At 28.8% G+C, this 24,715-nt stretch overlaps 1 protein-coding gene across 1 annotated transcript; it reads left to right on the forward strand.

The window, feature by feature from the left end:
- The first annotated feature begins 302 nt into the window (after window positions 1-302).
- LOC100207121 (heat shock 70 kDa protein 12A) lies at window positions 303-22,771 on the forward strand. The gene is made up of 6 exons (XM_065792315.1): window positions 303-489; window positions 8,722-8,886; window positions 9,351-10,705; window positions 14,205-14,426; window positions 21,123-21,285; window positions 21,426-22,771. Exons 3-6 carry the CDS (start codon window positions 9,383-9,385, stop codon window positions 22,547-22,549), a joined length of 2,832 nt encoding a protein of 943 aa, XP_065648387.1. The 5' UTR covers window positions 303-489; window positions 8,722-8,886; window positions 9,351-9,382; the 3' UTR covers window positions 22,550-22,771.
- The last annotated feature ends 1,944 nt before the right edge of the window (window positions 22,772-24,715 follow it).

Below are 24,715 nucleotides of genomic sequence, written 5' to 3' on the forward strand. Positions count from 1 at the left end.
TTTCTTTTTTTTTTTTTTCTTAACAAAATTGAAAGTCACCGATGGATTTGAGAGCTACTGCTTGAATTCGCGTTACTTTCTTTTTACTACTTTTTTTCTGTATCTTTAAAATGCCGTAAACATTTTTTTGAGCAAAGTTTTTTGTTGACAACACTACAATGCACGCAAAATCTACGTGAAAGAAAAAAAAAAAATTTAAAAAAAAAGTTATGTAGATGTCATAAAGAGAAAAACTTTCTTTTACACTTGTGTTTAATAATTAATTGTAAGAAGTTTTAATTCAACGTAAAACTTTTATAAATAGTGAATGTTTGCTTTGCTAAAAACAAATAGATTTAAAGTACAAATAGCTTTAATAATTCGTTCATCAAATGTAAACAATAAGACTTTTGCTATTCATAAACATTAAAAATTTCATTTTTCATCTAACGAATTTAAAGACAAAAAAAAACGAAGCGTCTCGTATGCCTTTTAAAATAAATCATTCGAGTAAGTTATAATATTTAAAATTTTTTAAATTGTGTAATATTTGTATGAGCGCGAGCGTATATTTTAGCAGTTCATTACATTTCTGTTTTTAAATATTTTATCAAAGCGAATTATATAAGCATATGATTGTAATTAACTAGTATGTAATTTTTTATCCGTCCAGCTTAAAATCTTAGGAATATATAATAAAATAAGTGACATAACAAAATTAAGTCACTTTTACAAAACAGCAATTTGCATGCTAATAAATATATAAAATGAGTTTTTGAAAGAAGAACACAAAAATCTAACCAGTACTGTGGCTAGTTGGTCCGAGCCCCTCCCCCTCAAAAAAAAAAAACAAAAAACAATCTGTCCTTAGGGCCATCTTAAAAAATTTTCCATTAGGTATTATTAAAAAAAGATTGAAAAGAGTTAGATCGATCTAAGTCAAATCGAGTAAAAAGTCAAAAATACTTCCCAGAGTATGTTTTGAGATAAAAAAGAGATCTTTAAAGGTTAGGGGTGAAAAAGATGTATGCATTGATTTTCCACATAAATACAAAAATGTAAAATATTCAAAAAACGGCAATAAAAATGGTGAATATGCATTTTTTTATAGTACTTTCACATATCATCAATATTTATGTAGTTGTGAATAATAAGAAACAAATTTGTGTTGAGCTTTTATTAAAAGCATAATAAACTGCTTTTGATAAAAGTCTATCAATACTATACGTAATATACATTTTAATTCTAAATACATTATTAAAATACATTTTTATTGATAATCTCACATAGAGGAAAATTCCTCTGAGTAACAATGAAACAGCCATGTGCAAAGTACATGTATGTGTACATTCTCATTTACTGTCTATACATTAACTTAACTTAAAAACTGAACATAAAACTTAACATAAACGAAACTTAAAATAAAAATGTAATGGCAAGAACCAAGTTCATCCATAAAAGCTTCACCTTTTAAAGTATTAGATGAAGAACTTCAAAATAGTTAAGTCAAAAATCGCAAACTCCTTTTTTATCAACATCGAAAGAAGAAAATCTATTTGAAGTTTTTGAGTATTTGGCAGCTAAAGATGGCATGTCATTTAGCAAAATTTGTAAATTTATCTGTTTAACGGGTTATGCGTAAATTATAGGACAAAATAAAAACGTCAATAACTTATTTATGAATGAAAAAAAAACTTTTATTACATTTTTTTTAAATAAAGTATTTTAATAAAATATCTTTTAATAAAAATAAGTTATTTTTTAAAGGAAAAACACCACTGCAATTGATCTCAATTTTGTTCTAACGCCTTTCATAGGCGACTGTAAAAAATTTAAATCGATTTTTTGAAGTTTTAACTTAATTCAATCAATCATAACTTGCTCTGTTGAAGCTTGCCCATCTCCCTCGTAAACCCACTGTGCCAAATGTCGCCAAAAGTTTTCAATTGGTTATGCTTGAGGCACATTTGGGGATCGGATTCTTTATCAACGTCATAGACATATTGGTCCGTCCAATTTATAGAATCTTTAGAATAATGAGAAGTTTCTAAATCTGGCTACAATAAATAGTTAGTCTCCATGATACTTGCGAATGAATGAAGAAGTCGTTTTTCTAAACATTCATCAATATAGATCGATGAATTAATTGCTATAGCCTTAAAAGTGCGAAACAATGGCACGGACATACCACGGTCAGATATGGCTATCTATATTAATAAAGTTTTTTGAAATTTCTCTAATCTTATTTAACGAACACTCCCTGGGCATGTCTTTTTGTTGTTTGTGTAGTGTCCAGAATTTCGAGGCATGTCTCCAGCAAAGCAAAAGTATTTTTGTCATCGATGACCAGAAGCGATTTTGTTTTATAGAGTTGGTTAACTAGTTTCCTGCTTCTTTTCTTTACCTTTAATTGTTGTTCTATAGTGTATTTTGGAGTCTTTTCACGTTTTCTATATTAAATATTCATTTTTTTAAACTGAAGACCAATTGTCGATTGGTTTACACCGAATTTAAAACCTATTTTTCTCTGACTGACCCCTTTTCGATTGTTGACAAGTCTTGTTAATTTGGAATTTTTTTCTGTAGCGCAGGTTGGTAGACAACCAGGGTGCTTTTTATCAGAAAAAGATTGAACATTTTCAACTCTTAGGATATCATATATTAAATTTCGAGCAAACCCTCCCTTTTCAAAATGATTTACGATTTCTTTTTTTTTTTTTTTTAGTTTTATATTCATAAAACATTTTGAGTCACTTTCAAAAAGATTCTCATTCAGCTGCATTTAAACTCATTTTAAATAACTGTGTTTCAAATAATAAAGTTTATATTTTATAGAACATTTAAACTTACGCTTAAAACCACAAAAACAAATTATTATAGTCGAATAGTTTAATTCAGATTTGTCCGATAACTTCCTCATCACCCGTTACCCGGGTTTGCAAAATCCGAAAGCTGGGTTTGTCGCACGAGGATGTAAAAATGTTCCAGAATCACAAAACACTATTAGAAAAATGGCGTTAGACTACTACAAGTTTATTTAAAAACAAAATACAAAGGAAATAATTGATCAAACTTCAAGACGCTCCAAATTTTTTAAAAAGCTTGATGAGTTCTTTTAGAAACTTTAGATATATGAATGTGAACGTCCATGAATTGAAAAGCTATCGGAATTTAGGCTTGCTTTGCATTTTTTGATCTATGCCAACAGAAAAGTGTGTTTCACTTCTAAGCAAAAGACTCCATAATTTTAAAATAAAAGTTGACAATATGATTGGTATCACGACTAATTGTGCAAGCGTTATGAAGTAAATTAGAAAAAATCTAAACATTTATCAACAACTTGAAAGTGGAGACACCAGAGGTAATCACATTCAAAAAGTATACGGTTGTTTACTCTCTATACGTTCTACATGAGTCCGAACAAGCAGTCTCTGCAGCTAGGTTTTTATGCTCGAACACGATTAAACAATTAAATTGAACACGATAATGTCATTGAGGCTTTGAGTTTTTTAAATACTCAATATTCACACTACATTTTTATACATTAATATTCACATCACATTTTTTGTATTCACATCACAATGTAGTCACTCAGTATTCGCATTACATTTATTTACATCAGGTTACTTATTTAATGAATTATTTCATAATTTTATTTACTTATGTTCATTAACAAATGAACTATTTTAGTTTCATTAAACTAAGCGTTTTTTAGTTTTGATGTTTATTTAAAAGTTAGTTCATTACCTGCTTCACCAACTTTGTTTTCTAAATCCTCAAAACCTGACATTTAGAATGTCAAGAGTTTTTGCCATTCCTAATTGAGATAAATATGAGCTTTAGATAAAACTCTAATGTTGACTACGCGACTACATTTACAACCTAGGAAAATTTGATATTATTAGAACATTTCTATTTAAAAAGCTAGTTAATAAATTAGAATTATAGGCACACCATCGTATCAATTACTAACAAATAATAAACATTTTTTTTTTTTACCTGGATTAGTTTTTTAGCGGTTGTTTACAAAAGCCTTTTTTTTACCTGGATTAGTTTTTTAGCGGTTGTTTAACTGGATTAGTTTTTTAGCGGTTGTTTACAATTAATTTCGATTTCAGTTACGTTATTCTGGCTGAGGTAAATAAAAACATTTTGATAGCATCTTAGCGTTGGATATCTGAAAAAACAATAACACCAACAAAATAAATAGTAATTGGAAAAACTAGAATCATTTTTTTCGAATCGAATCTCGAATCAATGTGGCACTTGATTCGCGAATCGAATTGAATCAATACGCAGGACTTAATTTAATTACATATTAATTTTTAATAACTTCTAAATTTTTATTAAAATTTTTTTCTCAACTTTATACAAAGACTTTTTTGCTTTGTATAAGTTAAAGCATTTTCTGGTTTCTAAGTCACAAACTCGGAAATCAGTAAAATTAATTGAGAAAGAGCACCATCATGGTCTACAACCTCATTCAAAACTGATTCAAAATCAATTAGTTAAATATTCTTGAATTTTGCATGATCCACAAATATATCGCGATGGAGTTGTAGCCTTCTATAATCTTCAAAGTCATCTTTGTAAAAAGTCTTAACGAATCCAACTTCCAAGCTCTGACCAATGAGAAATTTTTCTACATTTGCTTAATGCTCAGTGTTCTCAGTCGATTTGAAACGGGTTGCAAGTCCCGTTATAACACAATCCAGAGATGCATAGAAAAGCTGGCATTATAATTTGCTTAAAATAATATATTTAAAAAAAAACACTAAAAATAAAACAATATTTACCTTGGAGTGCAGTATTAGCATCCTCGATTATCATGATTATCGTAAAGATCATGCGCAAAATTTCCAATTTGAAAAATGTGTCAAACTTACAAAATGATTCCAGATAACCCACTGCTTCTGACTTATTTTTAGCTGAATTATCAGAATGATTTTCAAAATCCTCTAACCAGTTGATAATGGCGGGATAGTTACTCGTAATAGATATAATGAACGCTTTTCTAAGGATCCATTGAGTGGGGCAAAATGGCCGCAGCGTTGTTTCGCTTTCTACATCCTCTACATTTCAAAATTTATTAAAACATCCCAATCATTTTGGAGATCCACGGGCAAATGCGATGAAGAATTGCACTAAATTCATAATATACCTGATCTCTGTTTTTTTTTCAACAGAATCTTGTGCTGAGAGTTAAGATTATAAGCGCGGCACTACACGTAAATTGCCCGCTCTTATTTCCCTTTATTAAAGTCTGCAATCCATAGATACTTTAAGACATGTTAGACAATCCGTCAAAACATTGGTCTTGACAATTTTGAATCAACAGGCTAAATCGACGCAAAACGTCCATTAAAAGTTTAACATAGTTGCGCTCTTGATGTTCTCGGTTTGGTAAAATCACATAAAAAGCTCCTCAATTTTAAATATTTTGTTAACACGCTGAATGCAGATCTTGTTCTTTCGCGGACATATGCCTTGTTTCATCGGCCATCAAACTATACAATTGTGATTCCCTTATACTTTCGCATAGCTTACGAAGCGTTGCATGAGCAAAGTCTTGCAGAATTTTGTTTTCAATTTCAGGCGAGAGCCACTTTTGTTTTTTAGGACGATTCAACCATTTCTTCAGTTCCAGAGAATCCTCTGCTCGTAGTTTGAGTAAAATGCGAAAGTTTGAATTATTTTCAACCTTTCCATGAATGGCAAGGCCTCGCGTTCCCTCATACATTAAGAGGAAACATTTAGGTATCCAGTAAATAAACTTAATGATTGATAGTTAATCTAAATTTTTCTTAAACGAAATTGAGGAATTACCAAATAAAGAGTGATGTAAATATTTCTGATAAAGCCGTACGATTATCCATCATTTCTTTATTTTGGTGATAATTAAGGTGTTGGATAACGGTCAATTCCAGTGTTGCTGAGGCGATCATACTAACAGACGCCCTATGGAGTTCAGATCGCGTTCAGAATTAAAAGTTTGTAACGCTTTCTTCCAATTAGAAAATCCGTTTAAAATAAAAGCTTCGTACAAAAAGATTTGTTCAAAATCTTTTTCTCTTGAACTACGAGGTAAAGGCATTTTCATTTGGGTAACTTTGATGCAGGTAAAACAAAAAACTTTTTCTTTCTCGCGGTCATGAAAAACCCATTTATATTTTTCATTCCAGTTTTGTTTAAACTTTCTTCCATTTTTTAAAGGAAAAGATGACTGTCTCGAACAACAAGGTCCAGGCTCTTATGTAAAAGACGGTAACTCAACAAAAGCGGTTGAATCAGTTGCATCATCTGACTGAACAAATGATAAACTTTCATGAGTATTATCTTGGAAGTTATTAGCATTTTGAGATTCAGAAAATAATGCAACTGTTTTAATTTGATTTTCTTTTCTTGAAAAGTATTTACTAATCTTCTTCATTCTACAACATCGTATAACTTATTACTTAAAAGTCAATGTACTGTTGAACAATTAAAAAATTTCTTCAAAAACTTACGTCTTTTAAATTCAAATGATTATTAATTCAAAACTTTTAAATAATTAATACGAATAATACTGCCAAAATTATCAAAGAAAAAAAATACTAACGTTTAAACTCACACAACTCTTTAGTTTATGTAGTTCCGTTAAATTGCTTTTGTTACGTTTTTACCAATCTTAAAATTCGCTTGAGACTCATCGCAAGCGTGTAACTTCTGAAATTCGCTTGAGACTCATCAGTCATCATCATCACAAGCGTGTAACTTCTGAAATTCGAAAAATAATATAAACATTTGAATGCCTAAACTTTTGAAAATCATCATAGGTATTTGCGGAAATACTACAATCGTTTTTAAATTGTCGTATTTGTTAATGTTTAAGTATATTATGGTTTTTATTTTTTAAATATTTTTGGTGAATTTTCCCGGATGGGGCAACGCCTCAGCGACAAATTTCCGGATGTGGCTCGAGCCCCCGACAAATTTCCGGATGTGGCTTCTACGCCTATGAAAGAAAGCATCAACTTCCTGAGGAGATTTTACAAAGGAGACTTGATGAGAATTCAATACATTTTGAACTTCCTTATGCAGATAAAGAAGATTCTAAAATTAATTTTTTTTCCTTTTCATACAATATACAAGGAAATTTTTTTGCGTGATTATGCAGTGGAGTTGTGAAAAATGACTTCTGACCATATTTATTACATCCCCTGCTTATCTGCTCTCCACATGGAATGCAAATTGCTGTGAATTCAAGCTATCATTAATTTTGAAAAGCTTCCAAACAAAGATTGCCATTTTGAAGGTTTATCACATTAATATTTTGTCATAATAAAATATATACTTAAGGATTTGAATAACATAATCCGGAAGGATAATTTAAAAAAATCCAAGATAAATTATCTATCTAGAAAAAAGATATGTCAATTGAGGTATGCTATATACTTACATTGTGTCTGTGTTTATGTATCAAATATTTTAGAAAAATGTCTTACCAAAAACAAGAATAAATGTCCGTGTCCATATTAAATTGCGCTGATCAACAAAACTTACAGGGTCAAAACGTTACAAACACGTTAAACAAACTCATAACTTTGTGAAATTAACAAGTCGGATGAATAATAAAAAGCAATTGCTTTGAGTAAAAGTAAAAGCTAAAAAGAAAATGCTAAAAGCAATTGCTCAAAAATACGTAAAAGAGTAAAAGCATTTGCTCATTTTTATTCACCCGGCCTATAGCTTTTTTTATTTACACATTTTTTTCACATGTGAGCAATTTTTCAGAGTAAAAGCTTTCCCGACAAAAAAGGAGTTTTAATTTTTTTTCCAAGTTTTTATTTAAGTTAAGTTGATCAATTCCTCCAAAAACGCTGAGTAAAAGCAAGTGCTCTTTTTTATTCACCAAATCTGTTTAGGTTTTAGAGGAAAAAGATCTCCAAGCGCATGAGTTGCTTTAAGCACTATGTAAACCAAGTGTCAGATATTTTATTGAACGGTGCTCCTACAGATTTTTTGTTGAAATATTTGTTTGGAAATAAACGTAAAAAGGACATTTTGCAAATTTTATAGATAAAATTATTTCAATTATCTAATTGCTTAATACCTTTTTTAAATCTCCTTTTAATTACACGATGCCCTGCTACAAGAATCGTATTAACACTTTTTCTTAAAGTTTAACTTATTATAGTATTTTTTAAACTTTATTTCATGATTATTTTATACATTTAAATTATACTTTGATAAAAGATTTTATCAAAGTATGATTTAAATATATAAATATTTTAATCTTCATATGACTTATAATGTCTATTTCGTCGGGGATAGTGCAAAACCGTGTAACTAACATTGGCTACTATAATTGGATATTTAATAATTTTAACACCATATTTCTATTGATGACATTACAGAAAACATGAATACTCTTAAGAATATTATTGTTTTTTGTAATGTTGTTTCTTGTAATTTATTTTAGTATAAGTTTATACTAAAATGAACCCAAAATCTGTTGAAATAAAAAATGTATAAAGTTTTAATCTTCTCCAGTAAAAAAATTTGTTGTGCAGATACGCGGTATTTTCCAATGCTAGTTCCGCGGTTTTGCATCTCTTACGAAATGTACTTATTATATAGTATTATATTATATAGTAAAATCAAATTACATATATTGTATATAATATCAGTATAAAGTTTATGATATAATATAGTTTCAATATTTTTAAATCCAATTTTAATTTGAGCCTTTTGTTTAAATAGATATTTTGTCAATGCTTGGCAACATGATGACGTAAAAATGTAACACTTTCTACTATTTCTTGCTGACGATACGTACGTCGTTTGATTGAAATTATTTTGAATTAAACACTTTTATTGGAAAACAATTTTTTTTTTATTCATCATAAAACTTTGAAGTTAATCAATGTAAGTTTTTATTTTATTTTTTAGTTGTTTAGTTTAGTAGACATAGTTTCATAATATCTTTTTTTATTATTAACTGATAAAATTTTGAAGAAAATAAACAAGACAGGAGAGACGGGGGGTGGGGCAGGGTATTGAAGAGGAGATTTATCTTCAGTTTTTATTATACATTTTTTTTGTAACGGTATTAATTAGTCGAAAGATGCTTTATTGCCTTAGAATAACTCTAATGAGCATTAAGAGAGAAACGGAAACTTATACAAAAAAAACTTTCAAAGTATTTATTTGTTTCGTTTAAATCATGGAAGTATTATCTTTTATACTTCCATGGTTAATTTCACATAAAAATCTTTACTAATACGCGTATGATGTGTAAAACTAGATACTTTGATAAAGTTATTATGATATAACTTAATCACTTTTAAGACTATTTTCAAGTATTGATTTTTTTAATTATTTAATTTCAGATCTTTTCATTTCAAAATATTAAAAAAAAAAGATGGCTGACACATTCAAACCGTATTTACTCAGCTCGCAAAAACGAAATTTTTCAACTGACGAAACAAATTGCGGAAACGTAAACCTTAACACAAGCTTGGATTTAGAAGACAATCTGAATTTATATAACGCCGAAATTGAAGCCAACGACTATTTAAGTTATTCTTTTAGAGAAGAAATTCTTGGAAAAAATGAAGAATCACACATTTTATACAGCCGGAATGAAAAACCAAATTCACCAATAAAAACACCAAACGATATCGTTAAAAAAGTTGCGGATAATCCTTGTGAAAACAGCATTATAGGTTCTAAAACTTCTATAGATATTTTTCATAAAGACGTTGACAAAACATCTCCTAAAATTATTGACAAGAATAAAAAGAACCATAGCAACGATAAACTTTTAAAAATCACTCACCGTGAAATTAACCTAGATAATGGTGTTAGTGACATAAGCGAATTACAAAAAAAATATGATAAGGCAATTAAAGATTTTCGATTACTAAGATTAACTCTTCAAGAAAATATGGAAAGAAACTATAATCGGACAGAATCTACCGCAAATTTAACAAAAAATGTTGATCACTATCGTTCTCAAGATGTTTTACAACTTCAAATGTATCGCGCACAACCCGATGTTGTGCTGCGTCAAAATCTTAATAGGTACTCATCGCAAGAGAACTTATTCAAACGAAAAAGTGATATAAATCTTGAAGAAAAATTGAACTCGGATTTGTTTAAAAATGACAATAGGATATCATACTACCAATATAGCAACAGCAACATTGCCGCACAACGAGAATTTCAAAGTGAGCTGCGTGACCATTCAGCAAAAATGAACTTTGAGAGATATCTTAAAGGTAGTTTTCAAAATCTGCAATCAGAAGACATCGGATACAGTGGATCTGGTAGCGCAACTCCGCGAGAAGATTTACTTTATTCATCTGATCAATTATCAAGAACTGACAGTATGAGTTCACGCACAAGTTCAGCTATAGCATCGTTTGATTCTGGTCTTCCCATGAGTTACGTTGGACAACATAATTCATTAGTTGTAGTTGCTATAGATTTTGGTACCACATTCAGTGGATATGCATTTTCTTTTACCCGAGATTCAAACAGCATTCATATGATGCGTAGATGGGAAGGTGGCGATCCCGGCGTGACAAACCAAAAAACACCAACAACTTTGTTACTTAAACCAGACGGTTCATTCCACTCTTTTGGGTTTGGTGCAAGAGATTTTTATCATGACCTTGACGCAATGGAGTCAAAAAGATGGCTTTATTTTGATAAATTTAAGATGCTATTGCATTCTTCTCAGGTTTGTTTTTTAAAAGTTTTCCTTTTGAATGTTTTTTTCAAATCACAAAATTTATTTCCTTTAAAGTTTCTATCAAATCATAATTTTAATAATAACTAAATATATATTAAAAAATAGACAAACAACGGCGCAAGCAAATAAATTTATTATTGCAAGATTAAAGTAACTAAAAAATGTTTTGTAAATTGCAAACTACGGCATTATTGAGTGCGAAAAAGGATAAATATACTTTATTACGAATTAAGTTTTCGTCAACAAACTTAAGATAGTATAAGGCAATCCACATAGCTTTCCCTTATTTATGTTTTTGTGGTTCTTTTTAACAAAAAATTTCAAACTGAAAACTTAAAGAACGTTCAAAAAACAGTAACGTTAAAAGTGTTAACTCTATATTCCTAACTCTAAAGTTAGGAATAATATTGTTGTTTTCTATTGCTTCTCGATTACACACATGGTTTACATTTCCCAAGTAACAAAAAAAGTATTATGCATATTTAATTATATAAATATATAAGAACTTATAGTAAATTAAAGTTTTCTAATTAAAGTAAAAACTTTATAAATAATCAATACAGTATTAATATATAGATAAAGTTCATAAAATAAATAAAACTTATATATAGAAAAAAAAGACTTCCAACTATATTAACGAAATATCACCCGTAAACCTTTTACACCCTTAAAAAAAAAAGGTTAAAAGTTCTACTTTAGGGTAGGATTTGTGATATACCCATGGTAAAGTATAATTTTCTACCTTCAGAGGTAGAAAGTTATTAACTTGTCATACTATTTTCTATTTAAGATATTATTTCTGGGAAAAGATTACTACATCTGTCCAAAACATTTGTGGAGAAGTCTAAGATCATCTCTACACTTTGATAATTTAAAATATGTAACTACATCTGTAGAATCCACAAATGTAGTTGTAGAGACGTTATTACGCTTTGATAACTTAAAAGATGTAATTGCATCTGTAATATTCATTTAATTTTTGCACAGATGTTATTAGACACCAATGAAATTTCAGATGTTGTTGGACAGGTAGATGTTGTTGGACAATATGTTAGTTTTAAGGCACTTTTTTTATTTATTTAAGGAGCCAGTCGGTACTTTTGAAAGATTCATACCCAGGGGCATATTTAGGGGTGGGGGTGGGGGTAGAACACCCCCATAAATATATTTATATATATATATATATATATATATATATATATAGATTTACATATATATATATATATATATATATATATATATATATATATATATATATATATATATATATATATATAGTAAGGGTAATTCCGATATCCTACCTTTAGAGTTTAAAAGTTAGTTTTGATGAAACTTAAATTCTATTTTCCATATAAATAAATTCGAAATGGAAATCTTCAAAAATATTGCTATAATGTAAAGAGCAATTTTTTTCTGAATATCAAATCTCTAAAGGAATTATATACATTCTTATTTTATGGTTACACACTTTACATTTCATGCATTGCTTGCTTTAATATTTCCTGGTCAAGAATAAATCATAAAAAGTAAAATTCTTTACTAAATAGTTACACGAATACACGATTACACGATTCATTATTCACGTGCGGAATTATCTTGTCCTAGCTCATATTTTTGAGTGTTTAAAAAAATGATTTAAAAAATAAAAGCTTAAATAAACAGCTCATAAAAAAATTTTCCATGTTCTCTCAACAATATTATCACTTATAATTTAGACTTTTATACAGTAGAAAAATATTACTGTGAGAGACATAACAGTATTAATGGCCTAACCTTTTGCAGGACAAAACAACCCGGAGGAAACGCTTCGTCTGGGGAACGTTTGTCGAACGTCTCGCAAGCGTTCAGACGTCCGTCAGACATTTAAAGGATGTCTCCCGGACGACCCATGCTCACTGGGAAGATAATTCAAAAAAAAGTAATTAAAATAAAGATAATTCAAAAAAAGTAGAAATGAAAAAAGATTATATTATTATGAATTATGAAAAAAGAAGTTATAACTTTAGGATTTACCAAACACTTCTTTGTTTTTTTGTTCTTTGATCTCTCGTTCTGCAAGTAATTGGAGTTGATAATTTGTAAAAATTCCACTTATAAATAAACTAATGAAACTTAATAACTAAACATAGATTTGACTGCTAGTATGTTTTATGAAATATGTAGGTACTTTATTACTACATAAATACAACATGAATAAGTTTTCAGTTAACTTAATTATACCTTAATTTATTGTAAAGCTTTATTTACTATAAGGTCCTTAAGTTATATTTTAGAACATTGCTGTTCGAAAATATAATCTAATTAGTATCTTACTTAATTAAATATTAAGAGGTTTTTTTGAGGTAAAACTTTCCATATACTATAGGGATCGCGGCATCCTGATAGTGGATACTTAGCTTACCACTTTTTTTCAAAATTTTTATAATAAATATAAAACTATGTATAAAAATAATGAAATTTTCTTTTTGCGAATAACCAAAATTTTTGTGAATAAACAGTTTTTAGGGATCCCTACTCATGATTCACTAAGATATTAGAGCGCCCGAATCTTTTTTCTTAAAACACAGACGTTTTAAAAAAGTAGCAAAGTTCTCATATCACCCAGACCACTTAGTAATATGAGCACTTTGAATTAGCTCACAAAAAAACATTAATTTAGTAAAAAAACAACAACCTAACAATTAGAACTAATTTTTGGAATATAATGATTCGTTATTTACAGAAAGTTAGCACTAAAAGATCAAATTTTAAGCCACTTTTTGTTGAAATAATCCTACTACGTTTTCCGCAACAAAAAAAAAAAAAATTATAATAATTTCATTCATTTTTTCAATTTTATTAACTCAAACCTTTGAACAATAAAAATTCAAATTTTTTGAATTTAAATTACAGAAAAACATTTAGTGTTATTAAAATATTAAAATTTTTTATAATGTTTTGTTTTTATACCATATAAACTCGATTCAAAAAATACTAAGCAACTTTAACTCCACTGCTTACATATAAGGAATCTTAAAGTATGCTCATATTACCAAGGTGCTCATATTACCCTAATCTACCCTACTGTGCTTGATTTAGACTCATTTGTTAGTTTTCTAGCAGATGAATTAAAAAATTGAGAAATAACTCTAGTATCAACTCTAACTTTCTTGTGAAATGCAACTTGTTACCAGCCTCCACACTGAAGTATTTAGATTATTTTTAAATTCATTTTATTTCATAAAAACTGTTAAATTTTCAGTGACCGCTAATGCAACTTCCTTTTTCTCCCGCTCAAATAAAAATAAAATAATATTATTAAATCTATAATATATAATAAAGCAGTTTTTTTGAACTATTTCAATCAAAAAAAATGTGATAATATAATATTTGTGACAGAACAGGTTTTCTAGATTTTTTATTAGTCACGGAAACTTTATAACACAAAATAACTCAAAGTACATTAAAAGTATAAATGTAATGCAACTTAACTTTAATTTTCCCACAGGATTTGCGCACTGGTATTGAAATTAAAGCGTCAAATGGGAAATTATATCCTGCACTAAAGGTGTTTACTTACGCTTTAAAGTTTTTTAAAGAGCACGTTTTAGCCGAACTATCTGATCAATCAACTGCACAGCTCTGCGAAGAAGACATAACTTGGGTGCTGACTGTTCCTGCGATATGGAGGCAGCCGGCAAAACAATTCATGAGAACAGCAGCCTATGAAGTAAGAATTTTTTTTGTTGAATATATTACCAACAAATTTTCAATAATTTGGGGAGAGTGGGGGCACCATGGTACATGGGGCCCCATGAAACATTGTATTAATGGAGTCATCTTAAGAGTTTAGAAAAAGTTAAAGTTGAGCAAAAGTTAAAATACGTATTTTATTTTTATCAAGGCGAAAGGATTGATATATATGCTCTTCATGATAATAAATCACTAAAACCCAAGTATTTATTATCTAACGCCTCATAGAAAGGTTTAAAGTGAGTTGTGTCACATTATTCACTATGCCCAAGTACTGGGGCACAGTGAACCAATGAACACAACTGTGAATTAATGATAGTGCATAGGGGCAAAACCAAATAACTATGAGGCAGATGGAGTAAAAACATTATACACTCTACTTTTGGCATACTTTTATCAATTAGATTAGTAAAAAAAATCGAAAAAATAGACATTTTGAAAATTGGGAAGAAAATGTTTTTTTTATTGATAACAAAACTTATAAAAATATTAAAAAACTATTCAAATATTATTTTACATATCTTAAAACTAATTCATTCATTTTCATATAGTCTGTTTGTTAAAAAAGGCATAAATTTAATTTTTAAGATCATTAATAGGGTATTGTGAATCAAACTATTCACTGTACCCCAATTCACTGTGCCCCACCAAAATAAATTAAGTTTAAGTCTAATTTCTTGTGACATGAGCGTTGTTAAAAGAAAAGTTAAACTACTAAGCATAAATATCAATGAAAAACTTCAACTTTTAAAATTATTATAACCATGATCTCCATAACAAACATAAGGAAGGTAAGAAAATTTACTTTAGTGAGCTAAAAACAAAAATTACCTACCAAAAACCGTTAAACAAAAATTATGTGGTAACAAATATAAATAAAGATGGCTAATATATGAGCACTTAAAATGATTACATAATCAAGATGAAAAAAAGTTCTAATCTTTGAGAAAATGCATTTTATTCACTGTGCGCCTCGATCCACTGTACCCCAACTTCCCCGACTTACTTAGTTACTACTAAACCCTTGTTTTGAAAATTTTTTTTTTATCATGAGACATCATTAAGCCAGCGAGGGCTCAAAATTTGTGTTTTTTTTTTAATCTTATTCAGTGTGCCTATCAGTAACAAACATTTAATAGTTTTTGCGCATTTATGGTGTTGTGATATCATAACGCAATAAAAATAATAATTTGCAAAAATATTATTTGCTAATATTATTAAAGAAAAAATAAGGAAGTGATCATCATAACGTTTTTATTTACACGTTTTAAAAAGCTTTTTGAAAACAAGAGTTGTTATGATATTTATACTAGCTGATGTTAAATTTTTTTTGGTTGTTAATTTTAGGAAATGAAGCATGTTCAAATAATTCATTATAAAAATATTTAACGTCACAAATTTTTAATGATACAATTGTGTGACTCCTGTAGTTTAATTCATAAATTAATATAATTTTTAAAATAATTGAACTAAACTCAAATGTAAATTAAAATGAACAATTGACATCAGGTTGTAGTAATTAAAATATCATTCAGCAAATCACATTTTAGTTAATCGCTTTAAATAATCTGATTTAAATAATCAGTACTTATGAATAATGAAATGGATGTTATGAACAACTAAATGAATTAATCTCCAATGTGAATTAAATAAAAATCAAAAAAAAATACTGCAACAAAATAATCACCTTTAAAGAAACAAAAATCAACTAACAAAAAATAATCAAATACAATCCCAAATAAAGTAAAAAGAACGAACCAGTATTGCCGATCTGGCCAGAGCCTACTTCGATCCTTGAACCTATGATTGTTCTAAGCCAACTCTAACCCCTGCGCCACGGCTAAAAAAATGAGATAAATAGTGCAATGTGCAAAAATGAGTGCAAATAAATAAGTTTTTGGTATTTGCTACTCATAATTTTTTTTAATTAAAAAAAAAGACTTTCTATTCTATCACGAACGTCATCAAGTCTTTTGACATTTGGGGTACGTTTAAAAGCTTCTTATTTGCCAAATTAAGAAGCCTAAACTTAACAAAAAACATCCTTTAGTACCAAAAATACTCAACGAAGGTGACATTCTTCTAAAACCTCTTTAAATCTTAATCCTAATTGGTTGGATCAAGTTGAGGCAGAGCAAATTGCATCTGTGGTGATAGTAACGAAAGATTTTTTACAAGAAAAAAAATTCATGCTTTGTCAAGCAAAACGATAATTATTAGTAACACTAATAATTACCGTTCCTTGATTTACATCAAGTTTGTATAACTTTGTATATGAATTGTAGAAATAAGTTTTCAATTGGCAGAAATTTAAAATGTAATCAGAAAAAAATTTCTAGGAACTTGAAAAATATTTATAGCTAGAAATATAATAAATATTTATCTCGATCGCTTTCAAAAATGTTTCGAAATACTTTAATTTCAACCAAGAAAAATTTTAAGAGTTAAAATATTTGGGTTAATGTTTTCTTGATTTAGCGGTTTTTAAAGCAGTTTAAAAATTTGTTTATAATATAAATAAATAAAATATAATTCAACTTTAATCTTAAAATCTATTTGTGTTTAAAAATAATTAATGCAATCTTATCATATTGAGGGGTTTGCGAGTTTCACCATTTCTAAACATCAAAATATTTTGGCACGAATTTTAAGTTTCATTAAAGAGCTTCGATTCACTTTGATCTTATTTAACGAGAGTCAATAGAGCAAAACCATTTGGGTACTTTTGCTTCTAAGTTCCGATTGACGTAGTTTTTTGTTAAACTGCATATAATTAAGTTATATTTATATTTTTGATCAACATATAGGTAAGTTATAAGCAAGGGTTGCTAATATTGTACCGATGTCTATATTGTACTTTTAACATGACTCGTTATTTTTACAACCCATAAGAAATTTTTTAATTTATTTATTTTCTTTGCTAAATGAAATTAAGGAATCAACTGTTTTTTTTTGTCACCCAACTGCATTAAGGCCAGAGTAAGCTCTCGTTGGTTTGTAATTGGTGATTTCTTCTTTTAGGGATTTATGGCTAAGCGTATTTCACTAAAGAAAGTAAAAGATATGATTTGTTCAGTGCATTTATGTTAAAGCATAATTTATCTAAATTCGAAATAATTCCCTAGAATTTAAAATACCTTATTATTAGTTGTTAAATTTTTTAACTAACCTAATGTTATGCGGTAGTGGTGTAGTGGTAGAGCGCTCGCTTCATAAGCGAGAGGTTCCGAGTTCGATCCTCACCACGTCTCTGGCAGTACCGCACTCAACTCGTTTCTCCGCGCAGCGGGCTTGTTCGTCAATGTTCGTTTTCGGAGTTATAGAGTTGAGAGAGGGTTATACCACAAATAAGTTGCCTCCTCGTCCGTAGTTGTCTTCTCGGCCTTGAGAAGGTGAAAGTGACAAAAAAAAAAAAAAAAAAAAAGAAAAAAAGAAATGCCAGATTAGTTGCGTAAATTGTACCTCAAGGCAGGTCCTAAATTGTACCAACGCTACCATTTTGACCGCTAAAAAACGCGTGTAAAGTTTAACAAATTCCCTTTTAAAAAAAAATGAAATTTGAAACGTCAAAAGAGAGGCTACCACTTTGATCAATAAAAAACACGTGTAAAGTTTAACAAATTCCCTTTAGAAAAAAAAAAAAATTTGAAATGTCAAAACAGAGATATGGGTCATGGAGAGAAGAGGATACGTTTGTTTAAAATACGGAATTCCTAAACCAACCTTTAAAAGGCACGCGAAACATAAAAATGTATACGCAAATGACTCAACTAAGCATTTTGGTAGGAATAGTAATTTACCACCTGAAATTGAGAAAGAGTTAGTTGAACATGAAACTCGAGTCGTGTATGTTTGGAATTAATACTAAAGACATAAGACGACTGGGATTTGAAATTGCTGAAAAAAATAAAATACCTAATCAGATCAACAAAGATTTGGGCATGGCTGGAAAGAAGTGGTATTACCAATTCATGAAACAGTTTGAGGTTACCTGAACCAACATCTATGGCAAGAGCCACCGGTTTCTGTAGAGAAAAGGTTGAACTATTTTTCAATAAACTTACCGCACTTGTTGATAACTACAATATTACTGCTGATTTGATCTACAACGTAGATGAAACTGTAATAAGTACAGTTCAGACACACATGAAAGTTTTAGTTCTGAAAGGGAAACATCAGGTAGGAGGTATAATAAGTAGTGAAAGAGGTTCAAATACCACTGGAGTATGTTGCATGAATGCTGCTGGATCTTTTGTACCTCCTGTGCTCATTTTTAAACGCAAGAGATTCAAAAATGGGCTCAAAGATGGAGCACCAACATTGAAAATTTTTGGATATTCTGATAGTGGTTGGATAACCACAGATTATTTTACTTTGTGGATAAGGCATTTTATAAACTATCTTTGTCTTAAACTTTTATACGAACAAAAATAAGTACTTCTTACCCTTGATTCAACACATACATAAAATCTAGAAGCATTGGTTTTAGCTCGAGATCATGGAATAGTAATGCTATCTTTGCCATCACATACTACTCATTGACTACAACCTTTAGATAGATCGTTTTTCAAAGCTTTAAATTCTAAATATAACATTGCCTGTGATAAATGGATGCGAAGCCATCCAGGCAGATATATTACTCAATTTCAAGAGTCTCAACTTTTTGGAGAGACTTATGCAAAGGTTGTTTGTATGGAAATAGCTATTGATGGATTTAGAGACACTGGGATATGGCCAGTAGACAAATCAGTGTTTCAGGAAGAAGACTTTGCACCTTCCGAATTACTCATAGAAGAGTTGAGTTTAAATAAGCAACAATTAAAAACTTTCCAAACAGTAATTATCTTTTAGCTTTATATAGGAATTGTTTTAATTAAAATTATCCAGTTGTTGTTGGTTATTTAAATTGAACAATTTTTACCTTTTTTTTATGTTAACATTTTTTTTTAATTTTAAGATTCCAATTAAAGAAATAGCCATATTTCCATTACGAACTTCACCACTTAAACAAAAAAAGAAAAATTCCAGTACTACTCTTGTATTGACAAGTAGTCCTTATAAAGATGCACTCTCTAGCTCAGTTTTACCAATATCAACTAAAAAGAACAGGGCAGGAGTGGTGTAAAAAGGTTCAAGCAAATACATCTCTTCATAGTGAAGCTGGTTCTGTTATCTTTGTGAAGAAAATATAGAAAAGAATATAATAAAATGTCTTGCTTATCAAGGCTGGTGTCATGTCGACTCTGCAGGGGTTAATCAAAAACAGAAACAAAATATCTGCAACTTTTATAACTAAATAATGTAAGATAAAATACATAAAAAATAAAGTTTTTATTTTTAATGTATTTTATTTTACATTATTTAGTATAATTGTTTTTAAAACAAATATAGTATATATTGTTTTATATTATTTAGTATAAATATCTTTAATAGCTGCCTTCCTCCTCTATTCTAATCCTAGCTAGCCCATTGATAAGCATACAATTTAAATCAAAATTGTAACATATTTGATGATGCCTGTTTTTGGCATTTTCCAGAAGAAAAAAAAATTCAAGTTGCATGGAGTTTATTAAATGAAAAACTTCATTTCATTAGATTATGGGCAGTTAGGTGCTATGTTATGTTATATCAGAATATTTCCAATTGCTGAATTTACAAAAACCATTCATTTTAATCAGTTCTTTTAATCTCTCATATCTAAAATCATAAAATATTTGTGAAGTTGTAAAGTATTTGAAATCAAGAAAGTGGTACAATATTGGATTACAATGGTACAATTAAGGATCTAGTTTCCTTAATTGTATTCTTAGCGCTATTTTTTTAACTTGATTCTTTGGAACTTAATGCTTTTTAAATTATGAGTTTTTTAAACATCTTTACAACAAACAGTACCTAAATTATGAAATACAATTGAATATCCACGTTTCAACTCAGTAGATGGCCTACATTTTTAAATTTGGTCTTAGGGGGTACAATATTAGCAACCTTACCCTAATACCATTTTAAATATACAAAAGTTTGGAGTTTGCGTCAACACATAAAATCCGAAATCCGTCGGACTATACGCAAAAATTTGGCTATGACAAAATTTTACTTGGAAGGCAAAGTTTTGTTTTAATCAAGTCGTAGACTAGTTTTTTTTTTTTTTTTTTTTGCAAACCTCTAAACTTTCATCAATGGATTAAATTCGACAGCTTTTTTTAAGTTGTAAAGGTTTAAGAATTTATTTTCTAATTTGAAAACTTCAAATGGTTCTCTAATATTTTAGATTTTTTTAATCAACATAGTTTTTCATAATTGTATTATCATGTAATCCTAAATACTTAAATTGATTATCGTAACATTTTTATATACTTATGTTTGTTTACTTATTTTTATATACTTATGTTTGTTTACTTATTTTTAAATACTTATGTTTGAAAGTTTTTTGTATAATTTTTTTATTTAATAGTTTTCTTTATTCTTTTTACCCTCACCCCCTTACACCCTCACACCCTTTCACCCTTAATCTTTACTCTCATACCCTTACATCTTCAATATTTACTCTCACACCCTTACACCTTACAAAGATTGATCTTTGATTTCCTTATAAAAATAACAATAAACTTTGTTTTTAATATTGTTTTTAATGTAATAAGTAGTTTTGCTTAAACGAAAGAATTTATTAATTAAGGCTGGCATTGCATCTCCGGCTCATCCGGATCGTTTATTGATCGCACTTGAACCTGAAGCTGCTTCAATATTTTGCCGTAAACTAAGAATTCGAGATTGTGTAATTGAAGACGACTTAAAAGCGAAATTGGGCAATGATTCTTTTATTTCCGAAGAGTTTGAAGGTAATTTATAAATGGGATAAAGATATACATGTATGATATACATTTACAAAAATATTTAATTTTAAAGTATTGCGTCATTTACTCAAAAAGGGTTTTATTATATACATTAAAAAGAGATTGAATCTAATTATTTCGTTTAGAAAAAACAGAATATATTGTTGTTGATTGTGGCGGTGGTACCGTTGATTTAACCGTACACGAACTTGACGTAAATCAAGGAACGCTCAAAGAACTACATAGAGGTACTGGTGGTCCGTGTGGAGCAACCGGTGTAGATAAAGAATTTGAAAATCTCTTGAAAAAAATATTTGATCCTGATTTTATTGAAAAATTTAAATTAAAGCGACCTGCGGCGTGGATTGATCTTATGATTTCTTTTGAAGCAAAAAAACGAATGGCTAGACCAGAAAATGAAACTCCATTAAATATATCTCTACCTTTTAGTTTTATTGAGTATCATAAAAAACACAAAAAAATATCTATAGAGACAGCCGTAAAAAAATATAAAAGTCCAGATATAAAGTGGTCATCCCAAGGAATGTTAAGAATATCTGCAAAAATTATGAAAACTTTATTTCAACCCGTAATGGGTGCCATTATTGAGCATATTGAAAATTTACTCACACGACCGAGTCTAAAAGGAGTGAAATACTTATTTTTAGTCGGAGGTTTTGCTGAATCTCCTTTGCTTCAAAACTCGATACGCGAGTACTTTGTAAATCGTGTTAGAGTTATTATACCTAATGACGTTGGATTAGCAATTTTAAAAGGTGCTGTATTGTTTGGATTAGACCCTACAGTTGTGCGTGTAAGACGATCTGCTTTGACATACGGCGTTGGCGTGTTAAATAAATTTGATCAGGAAAAACACTTGCAATCAAAAAAAGTTATTAAAGATAATGTAGCATGGTGCAAAGATATATTTGATCGTTTTGTTCGCGTAGATGAATCTGTTGGAATTGGTGACTGTGTAACAAGAAGCTATGCACCAGCTCGGTCTAATCAAAAGTCAACAGTAATTAATATTTTTTGCACTGAAAGTTCAGACGTTTTATACACAACAGATAATGGCGTTCAAAGGTGTGGAAAGATTCGTATTGAAATGCCAGATATAAAAATTGAAGATATTCGACCTGATAAAAGAGGAAAACCGCGCGAATTGCAAGCGTCGATGTTATTTGGAGATACGGAAATAAAAGTATCCGCTGTCGATATTCTTAGTGGCAGAGCTGCTCGGGCAACCATAGATTTCCTTAATTACTAAGGCTTTCATTTATCTATTTCATGTTTTGGTTTTTCGTGCAAACACTGTAAATGAAAAATTTTTGAAAATGCATTATATCGAACTATTAAAATACATCAAGCTATCGAATCAAATCGAACTACAAAAAAATATCGTGCAATGAACATTTCACTTTAATTTATTAGTAATTTTAGTTATATAATTTTAAAAGTAAATTTTATGTATAAAAATTTTTTCTCTAAATATTATTATTTATTTATGTAAATAGAATGTAAATTATTTCAAATAAAACTTATTTTTTACTTACATGAACACAAAAGTAGTTGTTGTGTGTAGGGTTAGGACTATTGTAATTGTAATGAAAACAATAACAGTAACAATAATTATTGTTATTGTATTAACTTAATTTAGAAATAATAACAATACTTTTTTAACAACTACTTGTTTACAACTATTGTAATTCTATAATACAATAACAATAAATATTGTATTGCAATTCATCTTTATAAAACAATAACAATATCTGAAAAAAAAAATATTGTAATGACCCACTACAATAAAAATAAATATTGTATTGTAATTCGTCTTTGTAATACAATAACAATATCTTGTTATTGTAATAAAAGACATTAACATTTTTATTTAGGAAGAATTATTATGTTTAACTGTTTGTGTTACTAAACTTAGTTTTCATATATATTTTAAGTTCCTTTGCAGCATTAAAATCAAGAGGAAAAAATAATTTATGAATGTTATTTTTCATAATAGTAAGGCTACCATCAGACAGGCAATATTTTGCGGCCATTTAGAGCTTAGAAATACATAACAAGATAAGTGATGCGAAATCTAAATATGTAAAAAATAAAATTTGCAATATATTGCAAATCCGTAAATAAAAAATTGCAAAAATAATAGTAAGTTCGTCGGAGATGAATATAAATACGGTAAAATACGTTAGCTTTTCTACTTTAATGTAAAGTAATACACTACAATAGTTATTGTAATTGTTTTCATCAAAAAAATACAATAGTTGTTGTAATTTTATTACATTAAAACAATACAATACATTAGTTCTCGAATTTTATTGTATTGTTAGAAAAAAAACAATACAATACTTATTGTAATTGTTTTTCATCACAGCAATACAATACCAAAACAAAATTTTTTTATTGTTTCTGTAATATTACAATACAATATTATTGTATTGTAATGTGTAATTGTATTTACTTTTTGCAATTACAATTACAATAGTCCTAACCCTAGTTGTGTGTATTATTATGGAGGAAATTTTTAAAGCGTCTACTATTAGTAATTTTTAGCATATTTAATGACTTGAGTAACACTTAAGCTGCAAATGTTTTTTTGTAGAAACTGCAATAGTTATTATTTAGGTTAAAAGTAGCATTAAGGACTAACTCCATTTTAAAGTTATCCTCTGTTGACTTGAATCGTTTTTTTTAAATCAGATAAGTACCTGCAATATATTCATCAAATATCAATATATTTGTAAATAAATATAAAAATTAACTGAAATTTGTTTTACAATTAAAAAGATAGTTTCACTTTTGGTAAATAAAAACAGAAAAAACAGTTAACTTGATATAGATAATAAAAATATAATTTAAGTAATAAATTTGGTTTATGAGGAGCTTCTAAAGCGAGGTTTGTTAGTCTGATTCATATTCAGTCATTCATATTCAGTCATTCTACTTTGAATGCTTTCTGTCATTTTTTTATTTGATAATTTAAGATTATTATCTGCCAATTTCCTACTTCATCGCCCGGAAGCGCTTCTAGAAACAAAAAAAAACTATTGATAACCTTAATAAAAAAAGCTAAAAGAAGAAGAAAAGATTCGGAATCAGATCTTAGAGCAAGTTATCTCTTTTAAAATTTCTAAGTGTATAAAACTTGGCCTTTTGTGGCAGCAGTGATAAACTTTATGCTCATGACAATGTAAATTTTTTTAAAATTACAAAGTTCTTTTCATTGTTTGATCCAATCATAAATGAACATCTGAAAAGGATACAAAATGAGAGTAAAAGAAATGTTTACTGTCTGGGCAACAATATTTAAAATTAACTTATTCAAGTGCTATCAAATGGTATTAAAGACAAAATCCTTTTATTGGTTAAAAAGGCAAGGTATTTTTCTACCATTCTTGATTCAACACCATGTTGCACAGAA

This window comes from Hydra vulgaris, chromosome 03, assembly GCF_038396675.1.
Source record: "Hydra vulgaris chromosome 03, alternate assembly HydraT2T_AEP".
Classification (NCBI taxonomy): Eukaryota; Metazoa; Cnidaria; class Hydrozoa; order Anthoathecata; family Hydridae; genus Hydra; species Hydra vulgaris.

Excerpts from the sequence above, each read along its gene's own strand:
- LOC100207121 (XM_065792315.1), top strand. The coding sequence starts at position 9,383 with ATGGCTGACACATTCAAACCGTATTTACTCAGCTCGCAAAAACGAAAT. Across the intron at positions 14,427-21,122 it reads TGAGAACAGCAGCCTATGAA|GCTGGCATTGCATCTCCGGC; the intron begins GTAAGAATTTTT and ends TTATTAATTAAG. Across the intron at positions 21,286-21,425 it reads TATTTCCGAAGAGTTTGAAG|AAAAAACAGAATATATTGTT; the intron begins GTAATTTATAAA and ends TATTTCGTTTAG.